This window comes from Myotis yumanensis, unplaced genomic scaffold, assembly GCF_028538775.1.
Source record: "Myotis yumanensis isolate MYYU_CA2020_CCGP unplaced genomic scaffold, mMyoYum1.0.hap1 SCAF_10, whole genome shotgun sequence".
Taxonomy (NCBI): domain Eukaryota; kingdom Metazoa; phylum Chordata; class Mammalia; order Chiroptera; family Vespertilionidae; genus Myotis; species Myotis yumanensis.
This window is the reverse complement of record NW_027223761.1, coordinates 67,833,344-67,847,584: the sequence shown is the minus strand read 5'-3', so window position 1 is coordinate 67,847,584 and position 14,241 is coordinate 67,833,344. Positions and strand designations below refer to the sequence as shown.

At 42.3% G+C, this 14,241-nt stretch overlaps 1 protein-coding gene across 1 annotated transcript in view; it reads left to right on the top strand.

The window, feature by feature from the left end:
• ENDOD1 (endonuclease domain containing 1) overlaps positions 1-13,917 on the top strand; it is a 38,591-nt gene extending 24,674 nt beyond the window's left edge. The window contains 2 exon segments of the mRNA XM_070425946.1: positions 9,739-10,449; positions 10,451-13,917. Of these exon segments, the coding sequence (XP_070282047.1) occupies positions 9,739-10,449; positions 10,451-10,942 (1,203 nt within the window). The 3' untranslated portion in view covers positions 10,943-13,917.
• Positions 13,918-14,241: the final 324 nt, after the last annotated feature.

The window sequence follows — 14,241 nt, the reverse complement described above, 5'->3', positions numbered from 1 at the left end:
GGGCTGCTGATGGCTCACGTGAGAGGCTTTGAAGTCTAAGAAGCTGAGCATAAGCCACGGCTCTGACACTCATTTATTGGATGACCTTGTGCATGTCACTTGTCTGAGTTTTCATTTTCCTGTGTGTAAGCTGATAATAATGCCTACCTGATAGGGTTTGGTAGGGAGTCAGTGGGAGGCAGCAATGCTATTGTAGTCATTTGCAAACCTGCTCTGTCATTTTGCTGTATCTGAGTACACGTCTATTGCTATTTGTTTGAAATTGGCCTTTCCACAGTTTTTAAATCAATTTCCTGGAAAACCAATTTAGTCTTGTCCTAAATAATAATATCCATGAAATCATGTATATGAAATGCTGGTCATATTTTCCTGGGACCCATTAGACATAAATTGACAGCAATTAAAATAAAAACACTCTTTTATATACTTATGATTATTCTGGGAACCACAGGGTTACCTGCACTGCAGTGCATCTCTTATGTAAGTCTCTCGCCAAGTGCCTGACCACAGAAAGCATGAGAGCACGTTGACTCTTTGTTATTAATATGCCTCCCTGGGTAACTGCTCGTCTGTAGTTCCAACCTCGCTTCTGCTCCCAAGCTCCCGTTCTGAATCTCCGGCCGCTATACGATTCTTCTGCCTGTGTGTTTAGTCTCATTGAAAGGTTGGCCTGTTTACTTTTCCTACCCTGCCCCTTGTTTCCCGGTGGCCTCAGCTCTGGCCCTTGACATCATCTTCTAGTTTCCATGGACCTTCCCACATCAGCGCTCACATCTTGAGCTTCTTCCTTCCGGAATCTTGCACGTGTCCTTCCTTTTCCATTCCCTCGCCTGCCTTTGTGGTCCAGGCTTTCCTGCCCAGAGAAGCCAGGTGAATCCTCCTGGAATGACACATCCCTAGTGATACTCTGGTCCTTAGAAACCTCCAGGGAGTTTCCACTGTGCACAGCAGAGCGGAGTGTGTTATAGCTGCTGAAGTCAGACTACGCGGGTTTGTGACCTCACCGGCCTTCGCTGACAGTGTGACACTGGGCACCCTGCTCAGTGCCTGAGCCTTAATTTTTCCTTCTGTAAAGGAAAGTAATAGAGGTCCTGTAAGGATTAAAGAAGATACTTTATGTAAAGCACTTATCCTGGTGCCTGGAACAGTCTTCACTAAGTGGTAGTTACAATTAGTCTACGATTAGTAATCTGTATATCAGGTCATCTATAAACTGGTCCCCTACTATCCTCTCCAGTAAACCTTGCTCTTTCTTTACTCAATCCTGTTTTCACAGGCTGCTTGTCTCTGCCTTAAGCCTTTGTAGAGAAGTATTGTTAAGCCTTACTGACCTCCCATTTCTCTAAATTTATCGAAGTCTTGCACGTCCTCCTAATCCCATCTCAGCTTAACCTCCAAGAAGTCTTCCTTGGCTGCACTCATGGTGCCCTTCCTTCCTCTGAAACTTGATTGTTCTTTTTTCTTTACACCGTTTATTTGGCATTTAACATAAACTGCATTACGCTGTTTTTTTCCCTCGATTTCCAGTGTAACGCGTCTGTATCTATGTCTTGTTTTCCTAAATAGATAGCGAGTTTCTTGATGTGAAGGCCTGTTTTGAGGCCTATAAAGCATGCAAAACAGTAGCTGTGGGGCTGGCCCTGCTCAGTTCATGCCCTGGTGCTACTACTCACGAACCATGTGACCTTAGCAAGTTACTTAATCTTGACATGACTCAGTTTCTTTATCTGTCAACAGGTTGAATAATAGTATCTAGTTTTGTGAGTTTGAATGAGTCAATACTTAGCACAGCCACTGACTGATTTAATGCATGTAAAGTTCTCAGGCCCTAGCCAGTTTGGCTTAGTGGATAGAGCACTGCCTGCAGCCTGAAGAGTTTGTTTCTGGTCAAGGGCACGTACCTGGGTAGCAGGCTCGATCTCTGGCTCTGGTCAGGTGTGTGTGTGAGGCAATTAACCGATGTGTCTCTCTCACATCGATGTTTGTCTTTCCCCCTCCTTTCCACTCTCTAAAATATCCTCTGGTGAGGACTAACAACAACAACAAAAATAAAGTTCTCAGAATGCCTGGCATAAAGTGCTCAATAAATGTTGTTGTTATTAATATTATTTACTAGAGGCCCAGTGCACAAAATTCATGCAAGGGGCTCGGCCCTCGCAGCCCAGGCTTCGTCCAGACGGTCATCCAGAAGGTCGTCCAGATGGTCGTTCTGCTGTTTGGTCTAATTAGCATATTTGCTCTTTATTGTATAGGATTGTTATTACCAATCCTGATGCTTCCTCCCATAGCACTAGTCACAAAAATTTATGCTTATAAATATTATATAATATAATAAAGTAATAAATATTATTGAATGGGTGAATATTCCCCCCCCCCAGTACTCTTTTTAAATTTTCTACCAGTCTATTTTTTTTTTACATGCATCCTAGCAGGAAATTTGAAAGTCTTCTTTTATTTAATTCCAAAGCAAAAGAGAAATCCCATGGGTTTAAATAGCTTTTAATGTCTGGTGGAAGGAAACAGACCAAGTCGTTGGGAGAAACTATTTTTTCTTGGTACTAAATTTGAAAGGAATTTATTATAAGATTATTTATGGGGCAGGATGCTGGTGGAGGGGGGAGCTCATTCTTCTAAAACCTACTTAACATGTTGTGATTAGGAAGAAAAAGTTTCCATGAAACACAGGAACAATATCAAATTACCCTGGCAGCCCAGGGGGACTAGGTCAGCAGGGAGGAGGATTACACAGTGAGATCTTTGTACCTACCCCTACTTCAGAGATTCTGCTGGGAAACCAAAGAATAAGATTAGTGGTGCACACAAAAGGGCAAGTGTAGCCCAGAAACTGTAGTCTGAAATTACCTCTTACATCATAGGTGCATTTTTGTCTTTAGGAAGTGGTGTTGTCAGTAATTTACTGTAATTGCAATAACCAGATCATTAAACTATGTCTGCAGAGAGCATGGAAAATACATATGCCCTTTACATGACACTGTAGCAAATAATACTTTAGATTTTAAAAATCACATACTTGTACCACTTTTCATACAGCTTCCCATACATGCATTAAGTATTTTGTTACACACACACTTTATCATTGCTTCAGAAAGTGAGAGCCTACCAAGATGCACTTGGTTGTGGAATAAATAAGCATGGTGGTGATGGGAAGCTGGTATAGTGATTTTTTTTTTTTTTTTTTTTTTTTTTTAGATTTTCAGATGATTCTTTAACAAATGGTAATAAAACATTAGTCATCTTGGGATCTGAAGAAAGTCTCGTCATAGGTTAAAAACTGGTTTTAAGATAAGAAGTAGAAATCATAAGGGGCATTTCTCTCAGTGAAGGTCAGTTAGGCCCTGAGAATTAGTATGTTTACAAATGATATGGTGAAGTGACTTTGTAATGTAATATCTAATTTTTAAAAGATCTTCACCTGAGAATATGCTTTTTTATTTTAATTTTAAAAAATTGATTTCAGCCGAAACCTGTTTGGCTCAGTGGATACAGCGTCAGCCTGCGAACTGAAAGGTCCCAGGTTCGATTCCAGTCAAGGGCATGTACCTTGGTTGCGGGCACATCCCTGGTGGGGAGTGCAGGAGGCAGCTGATCGATGTTTCTCTCTCATCGATGTTTCTAACTCTCTATCTCTCTCCCTTCCTAGCTGTAAAAAAATCAATAAAATATGTATTTTTTAAAAAATTGATTTCAGAGAGGAAGGGAGAGGGAGAGAGAGATAGAAACATCAATGATGAGAGAGAATCATTGATTGGCTGCCTCCTGCATGCCCCACACTGGGGATGGAACTCACAACCTGGGTATGTATCCTGACCAGGAATTGAACTGTGAATTTAAGATGCGTATGTCCAAATTATTGACAAATAAAAAAGAATTGTAAAATGCAAAGGTTTGAGGTGTAGCTAATTAGATCCTCAAAGGAGAGAATAAAGGGTTTTTGGAATGTCAATATGTCATCTTATAAGACACCTTTGTTATTTTTGTCAGAGATTAATTCTGGATTAGATAAACCTTGGGACATTTATCTATTTTTTATTTCTTGTTTTAACTTTGTTTAGTATTATTCACACTCATTTATCTACATTAGTGTGTTAAACTAAAGTTATGACTAGATAAGCCAAACCTAGAATGCCTGACATTACCATGGAGTTCTTTTCCAGCACCCAGCCACAGCTGATTGGGCAGGGGTGAGCATTTAACTCAAGGATGGCATTCTATAGGCTTGTTTTGACATGGCCTGATATGAAAAGTTGAGCTGGATAACTCAGATTCTGTCTCTTGAACATTTGAAGTAGGAACTTACTAAGTAACAGAAGTAGCTAAGATTGAAGATAAATGATATAGTCAGTGGCCAGGGAGGCCATGATGATCCATGTGCAAACTAAAGTGATGATTGGACAGAGACCATAAGTTAACAGGGGCCACAGTGTAGAAAAGAGCAGAAAGAAGTAGATGAAGAAGCCAGGAGGGAGAGATAGAAAAAGTCTGACAGGTCAAGTGTGGCTGAATGATGGCAATCATTAACACCGAATTAGCTACAGACTCTTGCTGCCAAAATTCCCTAGAGCTGTCTGGAACCCATTTCTGGTTCCAGCATTGCCAAGCTATTCCACAGTTCTGGATCTTTGGGAGCCTGTTGGTTCAACTTCTCTTGGTTTCTATGTAATTTTATCCTCCCAGTGAGCCATCCATATAGGAGGCAACACCAACAAGTCTTTGTTCATTGAAAATAGAAAGTCTTAAGGAACATAGTTCAGATTCAGTTAAGCCTTTCAGTTTATCCAGGTGACAGTGCCTGTAGCCCAAGCATGTCAAACTTAAAGGCTAACATGGGCCAAATAAACAAGGTTTAAGCTTATGTGGGCCGCGAAAAAAGAAAAGCTTCAATTTTCATAGAAATGTAGGTTTATTTCAATAGAGACATGCTGAATACAAAGGGCTGAAATAAATGAGTAATCGTTAGCATAAAATAATAAAACATTTTAATAAAAATTAATATTTTTTCTTGAACGTTAACTTACCAGACACTGAATAACTGCACAAATTAATAAGTGTAACGCAAATAAACCTATTTTTCTTGTTCTCTGAAAGTGAAATATTTCGCTTGCGCACACCCAACAAGTCAGTCCAAGACTAATGATGTGGCAATCAGCTGCTAAAACATTCGCTGCTAGTATTAATGGATGGAAATGGTGCGCCTGCACATAAGGCAAATACCGTAAGGGAAATGAATGCAACATGGTTATAGTAATCAGTCATTAGTGAATGTTGTAGTTTGTTATTAATAATTATGTGTAACAGGATATTGTAAAAATTAAGTTACAAAATTTTTATTAAAATGTTTCTTGCATACCGTTATATTGGCTGGGCCACAAAAATATTCATTGTGGGCCGCGGGTTTGACATGCTTGCTATACAGAGCCCCTTTCCTAATTGTTGAAATCCTTTCTGTGTGGTGGGAGCAGAGGAGGTTATGGTGAGGGGACTGATTTTACAGTTTTTCTCCAGAAAGTTTTGCTGTGTTTGCTGTTCTCTGCTACCCCTACTGGTGTAGAGGGGGAAAAAAAAAGAAAAGAAAAGGAGTAGCCAAGTGAGGAGCTGATAGGAACACTGGGGGCCAGACCACTGACCAGTTTCTAAGGGTAATAGGAGTCTGGAAACTGCTCTGGCCAGCTGCCCTCTGCCTGTGCTGCCACACTAGACTCTGAAGCCAATGGCTCAGCTGCCATGGGACCTGGGCAAAGGCAACAGGGTGGCATGAAAGCCAGCCTGGAGGTGTGCCCTTTTACCTTCCTTGCCATTCTCTCTTCAGTCCGGGGCTGCAGCACCGGGGGCTCAGATATCAGCTTCTTTCCCTGCAACCTTGAGGAGCTTCAGTTATTCCATGGCACAGAGAGAAAAGTAGATTGCAAATAGTGCAGCAATTATTGGGTGACTTAAAAGTTGCATCATCTTTCTGTGTTTTAGTTTCCCCACCCATAAAATAAGGTAAAAATACCTTCCAGTCAGGCCAGTGTGGCTCACTGTTTGAGCATCAACCTATGAACTAGGAGGTCAAGGTTCCATTCCTGCTCAGGACACATGCCGGGATTTTGGCCTCAATCCTCAGAAGGCAGTGTGCAGGAGGCAGCCGATCAATGATTCTCTCTCATCATTGATGTTTTTCTCTCTCCCGCTCCTTTCCTCTCTGAAATCAATAAAAATATATTTTTAAAAATGCCTTCCATATAGTGCTATGTTGAAAACAATTATTTAGTAGTTTAAACCATATTAGTCCCTGACCCTCACACCCCATCACCATATAGATATAGTATACAGATCTTCTACCTTGATTTCAAACATTATATTGTATCTTGTCATCAAGCCATAGAACCGAATTTGGAGATCATATAGTGACCATAGAGATGGGGATCTGCAAAAGCAAGGAATGGGGAGGGAAGATGTCCTCTCTTCTGCATGCGTATCCACAGCATCTAGTTTAGTTACTCCTTTGCCTAAGGGAGGCCAGGGCAGGGAGGTGCACAGAGCCCATTGTAGCATTAATTAAGCCCTGGCCTTCTCAGCTACCTTGGTGCCTCCTGGCCCATTTCCTTTGTACCTATGAAGTCAGAGTAGAAAAGGCTAACCTGGTTGCCAGGTGCACAACTATAGCAGAAATTTGAAGCCCCATGAACCCAAGTGGCCTGAAAGGATGCAGAAGCAACCAGCTAAATCTCCTTTGACCTTGGCAACTGGAAAGCCATGTTTTAAAATTTGGGAACAAGTCAAAACCCACAGTCCTGGTTTCTGCCTAAAAGAGGATATTGTGTTGTCTCCCTCCTTCCTCCCTCCCTTCTTCCCTCCCTCGCTCCCTCTGTCCCTCCCTTCCTCCCTCTCTCCCTCCCTCCCTTCCTTCCTCCTTATCTTTTGTCTCTCTCTCTCTCTCTAGCTCCCTCTCCTTTCTCATCCAAGAGTCTCTCTTCTCTACGCATGTTCCATGCCTGCCATCCACCCCTGTAGGCACTGTTTCATCCCTGGTGGCCCTTGGGCTGACAACACACATGCATGCTGCCTATGCTCTGTCACAGGAGCAATTAAAAAACCAGCTCCAGACTTTCCCTTGAGAGGATCAAGAAGTTGTAGGCTAAATGCAGACAGAATGCCTAGTAACCATGGAAACACATGCATCTGGAAATCCCTGACCTTACACCCAAGACTCCACAATCTTGGCTCTGCCATATCTGGATCTCATGATTTAGGAATGAGGCTGATATGTCCATGTGGTATATCTTTCAGCTATAGGAGAGCAGCAGAAGAAGCTTTACAAATCACTGAGCTATTTATCTCTGTTCTCTGGGGATCTGGTAGGAGTGGAGAACATTGCTGATTCTAGGACTGGGGGAAGACTGGAACAGCCTTGAAGGCTGAGGCTGTGGAGTAATCCATTAGACATCAGAGAATATTGCTGCCTTCACATCAATTTGCTCATCCATTGCCCTTGCCAACTCTACACATACTCCCATGAATATGCCCACATTTACCATTGCAGAACTGAAGAAATGCATTATTGGTTTTCCTCCCGACAAGAGGTACAACACAATTCACATGGCCTTGATTCCCTTGGGGTAGTGATGGGTTTAATAGCACTAACTCTAGGAAATCAATTATTAAGAATTTACTTATTTAAAAATATATATATGTTTTTATTGATTTTGGAGAGGAAGGGAAAGGAAGAGAGAAAGAGAGAAACATCAATGATGAGAGAGAATCATTGACTGCCTTCTGCATGCCCCCATCCAGGATCAAGCCTGAAACTCTGGGCATGTGCTCTGACCAGGAATAGAACTGTGACCTCCTGGTTCATAGGTCAGTGCTCAACCACTGAGCCACATTGTCTAGGCAAGAATTTACTTATTTTAATTCGTTTCTTGTTTGTTTGCTTTCTTTTGAAAGTAACACATACTATAAATAATTTGTGGATTGATGTCAGTAGGAGAGGTATAGGGAGAAAAACAAGAAAGTAGAGGAGCCGTAACCGGTTTGGCTCAGTGGATAGAGCGTCGGCCTGCGGACTGAAAGGTCCCGGGTTCGATTCCGGTCAAGGGCATGTACCTTGGTTGCGGGCACATCTCCAGTGGGGAATGTGCAGGAGGCAGCTGATCGATGTTTCTCTCATTGATGTTTCTAACTCTCTATCTCTCTCCCTTCCTCTCTGTAAAAAATCAATAAAATATATTTAAAAAAAAAAAAAGAAAGAAAGTAGAGGAGGAAAAATCACTAGCATCCCCAGGAATCAAACAACCATTGTGGACACTTTCTTGTGTTTCCTTCCAGTATTTCTTGCCTATTTTTAAACTTAAGAATTTGTATTTACTAAATTTTATATTCTCTTTTTCTTTCAACGTTATAGCATATATATCCCCATCATTACAAATTCATCATAATTACAGATGCTTTTGAATGGTTTTGAGATATTTCTCTGATATAACAATGTTTACTTAACTTTCTTTGTTTTTTGAAAATGTGTGTTGGTTCAACTTCCTATTATGCCTGTCTGCCATGGTGACTATCTCAGGGCTTAGAGAAGAATTAGTACCTTGAGATTCTAATGTGTGTCAGTCCTTGGTTGGGTCCAGTGGGGAATATACAGGGTCCCTGATATCAAGGAATTGACAATCCAGTTTGAGAGGTAAAAACAGAGTCATGGGTCAGTCCTGAGCTCTTTCCATTTGCCCTTGCAGATTGGTAAAGTGAAAGTATATATTATACACTGAATTTAAAAAGAAAAACAAAACCAAGATTACACACACAGTGCGGGGCAAAAGTAGGATTATTGGTACATATCTAGATTGACCTAGACTGAAGAGTAATTGTTAATAACAGTAAATGTCATGGGGAGATTAAGTTCAAACAGCAGTTGGTCAAATTCTAATTTTAGTTTAGCCTAAATATCTAATAACTGATGATAAGCTATATATTTTCCCTCATTTGATTTAGATGCTGTGATTGAAGTTGATTTTTTTCATATATCCCAAAGTACATAAACATTCATTAAGGATGTGTTCATTACATTGCAGACAACATTGGTGGCTGATTATCTGAATCGCAATTCTGATTTCTATGGGCCGATTAAGATCTACTTTCCCCTTGCTTTCATTTTCATAATCAAGTTGAATCTCATGGAAAAATATTCCAGAAAAGAGCTATGAAATTCATCAAACCACAGCAGATTAAAAAAGCATGTCATGATCGTGTGTGTGTGTGTGTGTGTGTGTGTGTGTGCAAGAGAGAGAGAAAGAGGGTATTACTGCAGAGCAGGAGTGGAGGATACACAGAGAGTAATATAGGAAACCATGTTTGAAAGATGATCAGCATTGGGGGATGTTAGAATGAATGAAGTGTACATGCACCAGAAGCCAAGCCCTTCCAAACCCAAGTGTAAGAAGTGTAATAGGGACTTCTGTTAGACTTGCAGGAGTGGGGAAACATCCCATCCTTGGGCTGTATAAGGCCCGTGAAATCATTTGGTCTGGCCCTGCCAAGGCATTAGGGGTGAGTTAATTAAATGTTTGGCCAAATATGGCAGGCTAATATTTAAGTTGATCATTTTGTCTGGACCAAGAATGATGGTATAAATATCCAAATGGCCCTTGGCAGAAAAAAGATTCCCCACCCCTGTGTTAGGGTCTTGGCAGAATGATTCAAGACCACTGATGCATCTGAACACTCCCTCTCTTCTTTCAGATCGATGATCCCAACAGCAACCTTGAGGAGATGACCGATGAGGCTGACGCCATCACCACTGTGGACAGTCTGGGAAGCAAGCAAGCCTTGACTACGGATTACCTGGATTCTGATTATCAGAGAGGACAGCTGTACCCGTTCTCCCTCAGCAGTGACTTGCACACAGCCACATTTGCTCTCACAAATGCGGCTCCAATGACCCAGACCTTCCAGGAACGGTGGTACATGAATCTGAACAGCCTCATGGACCGGGCCCTGACCCCACAGTGTGGAGGTGGGAACGACCTATACATCATCACAGGCGCCGTGCCCTCAGACGTCAAAGTCAAAGACAAGGTGACCATCCCTAAGTTTGTTTGGCTGGCAGCCTGCTGCGCTGTCCCCGGAGGAGGCTGGGCCATGGGCTTTGTCAAGCACACCACAGACGGTGATGTCATAGAGGATGTGATGGTGAAAGAACTGGAGAAACTGCTGCCGTCTAACCCTCAGTTGTTCCAGAACAACTGTGGAGAAACAGAACAGGACACGGAGAAAATGAAAAAAATCCTGGAAATGGTTAACCAAGTCCAGGATGAAGAGCGGATGGTGCAATCTAAAGAAACCACTAGTGCCCTCCCCAGCACCAGGAGCAAGAGGTCTGCTCTGCAGCCTCCAGAGGCACCCGAGGAAAGGAGTAGCTTCCTGGGGAATCTCGTGGGCTTCATCGCTACCCCCGTTCATCAAGCTTTCCCAATTAATTTGCCACCTTGTGGTAGGCATCCTGAAGAACACTGTGTATGTCCTGTGGTATGTCGTCAAGCAGGTGATTAATGGCATAGAAAGTTGCCTTTACCACCTGGGTTCAGCCACTGTCTCGTACTTCTTGGCCATTGGGGAAGAGTTGGCAAGCATTCCCTGGAAGGTACTCAAAGTCATAGTCAAAATCATCAGGGCCATTCTCCGGATCCTTTGTTGTCTGCTGAAGGTGGTTTGCCGCATTCTGGGCATCCCTGTCCGCGTCCTTGTGGATGTGGCCACTTTCCCTGTGTACACCATGGGCGCCATTCCCATTGTGTGCAAGGACATTGCAGTGGGCCTCGGTGGCGCCATCTCTCTGCTGTTTGACACTGCTTTTGGCACCGTGGGTGGCCTATTTCAGGTTGTCTTTAGCGTTTTCAAGCGAATTGGCTACAAGGTTACTTTTGAAAATTCTGGGGAGTTGTAGAACTCAAAAAACGAATATTGACCAGTCACAGTAAATTTGATTTTTTTTTTTTTTAAATAGAGAAGGCTGGAATACTTTGTACAATGGGTCTTTGTTCATTCTCAACTATCACTAATTTTGGCCTTTCATGGGGATGTCTGTATGCTTTTGCAAAGGAAGATGGTGCAATGTAGACTTGACCCTAGAGAAATGTTCAGGGTAGGACTACATGTAGGTCATCTGATATGAAATGAGCAAATTTCTAAACCATAACCTTTAGTTATTTACTCTGATACAGATGACCAGCTGAGACATTCTGGTGTTCATTAAAATTCTACAAGAGGGGAAAATTAGAAAGAGGACAACTTTAAACCCAAGGGTTTCTGAGATGCTGAGAAAGAAGTCTTGTTCCTCCTATTACTCTCTGAGACTCAAGGCAAAACTGGTATAAATATTCTGGGCCAATGTGTCTTGCGCTTCTCTTTCTTCTCAACTCAGCCGACCTTGGTGAGGTGCGGACATGTTTCCCTGGTGAAATAGCTTTCTTAGGGTATAGAGTCTGCTATATCCCTTAGCTTTCTGTGGCTTCCAAGGACCTTTAAGATTTTTTTTTTTTCTCCAGAGTTGAATTTTGCTGAATTTTTCTTTTATGTAATGATAAACATTTTATGCCAAAAGTGGCATAACAAAATTTGAATGCAAGGGCAAAGATGATTTGCCCCTTGAACAGTGTAGGACAGTCTTCTTGGGTATAAAGAAGAGGGCACCAGGGTCAGAGCCCAGCTCTGAGTAAGTGCTGTAGGTCCCAGGACATCCCTAGCCAAGCTTGGACTAATTTGAAATATATTCAATATCTGGCTGACAAGATTGAGCTCAAAGACCTATATGTTAAGCTACTATGAAAATTCAAATTCTGCAACATACTAGATCAGTCTTTCTTATACATCAACACAGTAAAACACATTGACTTCTGTCCTTAAATGATTGTTTTGGTATAAATGTATAGAAAAGAGCTACCGAACAAAGAGCTAGCTGTCTGAAAAGTTTACATATGTATAAACTTGATTAAGAATTCTCTCTTAGACAATTATTTTTATAGTGAGTTTGAGGCTAGAAAACATCACTCTCCCATTAATGCAAATGGATCTGAGAGCTAATCCCCAGTGTTTTGATCAAACACTTGTCATTTTAAATAATGCACTGAAAATAGTAAGAAGAGGAAGCAGAATCTCCCAAACTTTGCTCTGCCTTCCACAGCTGAGAGTGAATGGTCCGGATTTTTCTAAGTGTTCTAAAGAGTTGCTGTGAGGTAAAAAAAAAAAAAAAAAAAGTCAAGTGTAAAATAGTGGTCTTGGGGGCACAGGCCACCGTTCATCTGAAAGTCAGATGCAGAAACCTGGGGTCCAGAAAGACAAGGAGAAAAGGATGGGTCAACTATTTGTATCAGGTTGGTGGATGAGAAACATGAGTGTAGTGAGTTACATTTTGCAGAAAAATCATTGAATTCGACCCAAAGTAGGAGAGCAGCCAGCCAGCTGGCATCCTGATCAATTCGTGATGCAAGGTTGGGGAGTAGGACCCCGACTGGTCCATGATAGGGAGCTATGAACTCAATTTAAGACTCTTAAGCAGTATTTCACCAACACTTCTGTTTGTGAACATTAACACCCGTGATTGTGCTGCTGTTCATCTCAGCAGTGTGAAGGTACAGGGAAGGCTGAGGCTACTAATGGATCAAGAATCCTACCGGATGAAAGAAAGAGAATCTTAGACGGGACCAGAGAGAAGTCTGGTCAAACCTTCATTTGACGAGGAGCCTGAGGCACAGGGAGGTAACACGCTTGCCTTCAGTTTCACGGCTACCTGATGGCGTATCAGGAACCACGATCTTTTGCACACGTCCCATCACAGCTGGGATGTCAGATATGTGGTGTGTGTGGTACCATTCAGCTGCCTCCCTGGACTATGGCAGAGTTTTCTCATCATCCATCAAACAGACTTATCAGTTGGACATGCCTATGTGGTGACACTATTGGCCATCCATGCACAGCATCATGCTTACCGCCTCCCACAGGCTCTGTGTTCCTTCATAGTACATATCTGCAAACTGAAAGGCCCAAAGAGGGCGACCATGGCAGCTTGAGCCCCTTGGTACCATGCAAGGAGCAGGGCATCCACACTGCTTCTTGAAGGCCATTTGGAAGTGTCTTCTGTTTCATGGCTTGTTTAATGTCTTATTTATTTATTCTTGCATGGCTTCTTTTGAAATTTGTGAAGGGATAATAAAACAAAAATATTTTTACGTTTGGGTGTCTGAGACTCTGCCCTGGACCACTAGCGATGATGTGCCTCTGGCTCACGGGGCACAGGGACCCAGCACGTGGCTGGACTGCTAGTCTGCTCCCAACCAGCTACTTTGGGTTTTTGAGGTGGGAGTTCGGGTTGATAAACCCCATCTCTGGCTTGGAGATTTTTCCGTGGCTTTGTTACGTTCTCAGGCCCTTGGGGAAGTCAGCCACCTATTCATTATGAGGGAGCTGATTTTCTAGCGTGTGGACTAGCCACACTTGTGGACACTCCTTTTCCATTGTGCCTTTTGAATGTTGGCTTCTCACTCGGCATTAACACTTCCACTTAGATGCAGACCAGGGAGTTTGGAGGAGGAATTAGAGTGAAGCGCTGGTCATTCATTCAATCATTCATTCATCTATCCAGTATGTATTTGAACATCAAGGTTGCAGAGATAAACACTACATGGATCACATCTTTGAGGAGTTAAAAAATCTAGTAGGGAGACCACCTGGTACAACTGCATGGTAAGTGCTACAGCAAAGGTACTAGCAGCCGGCCCCTGGGGCGCGGGAGGAAAGACCACAGAACCATGGAAATCCGTGCCACCTTTAGAGAGGGTGTGACAAAAGCCAATTTGACATTTTCAAGCTATGTACAATGCTGTGCACCTTGCAATGCTCAATAAAGTAATTGTTGACAACTCATTGGCTATTGTGTGAAATGTCTGAAGGGGGAGAATTCTAATGGTTGAAATGAGGTTTGGGGATTATCTGTGATTTTTATTTTTTTCCATTTCTTCATCCACTCAAGCAGTTTCCACTTACATTGGCTTTGTGTCCTCCCCACCTTCCCCCTCCCCCGCCCTAATTTTGAATTCTACATGGGGAAACAGAGAGAAGGTTAGATCAGTGAAATAGGCTTAGAACTGCGTTTCAGTGTTGTTTTTCTGAAAGCTATTTGGGATATGAAGTGTTTGTGATTCATCCTTCATAAATAAGCACCGAAGGCATATAGCTTCACTGATCTGA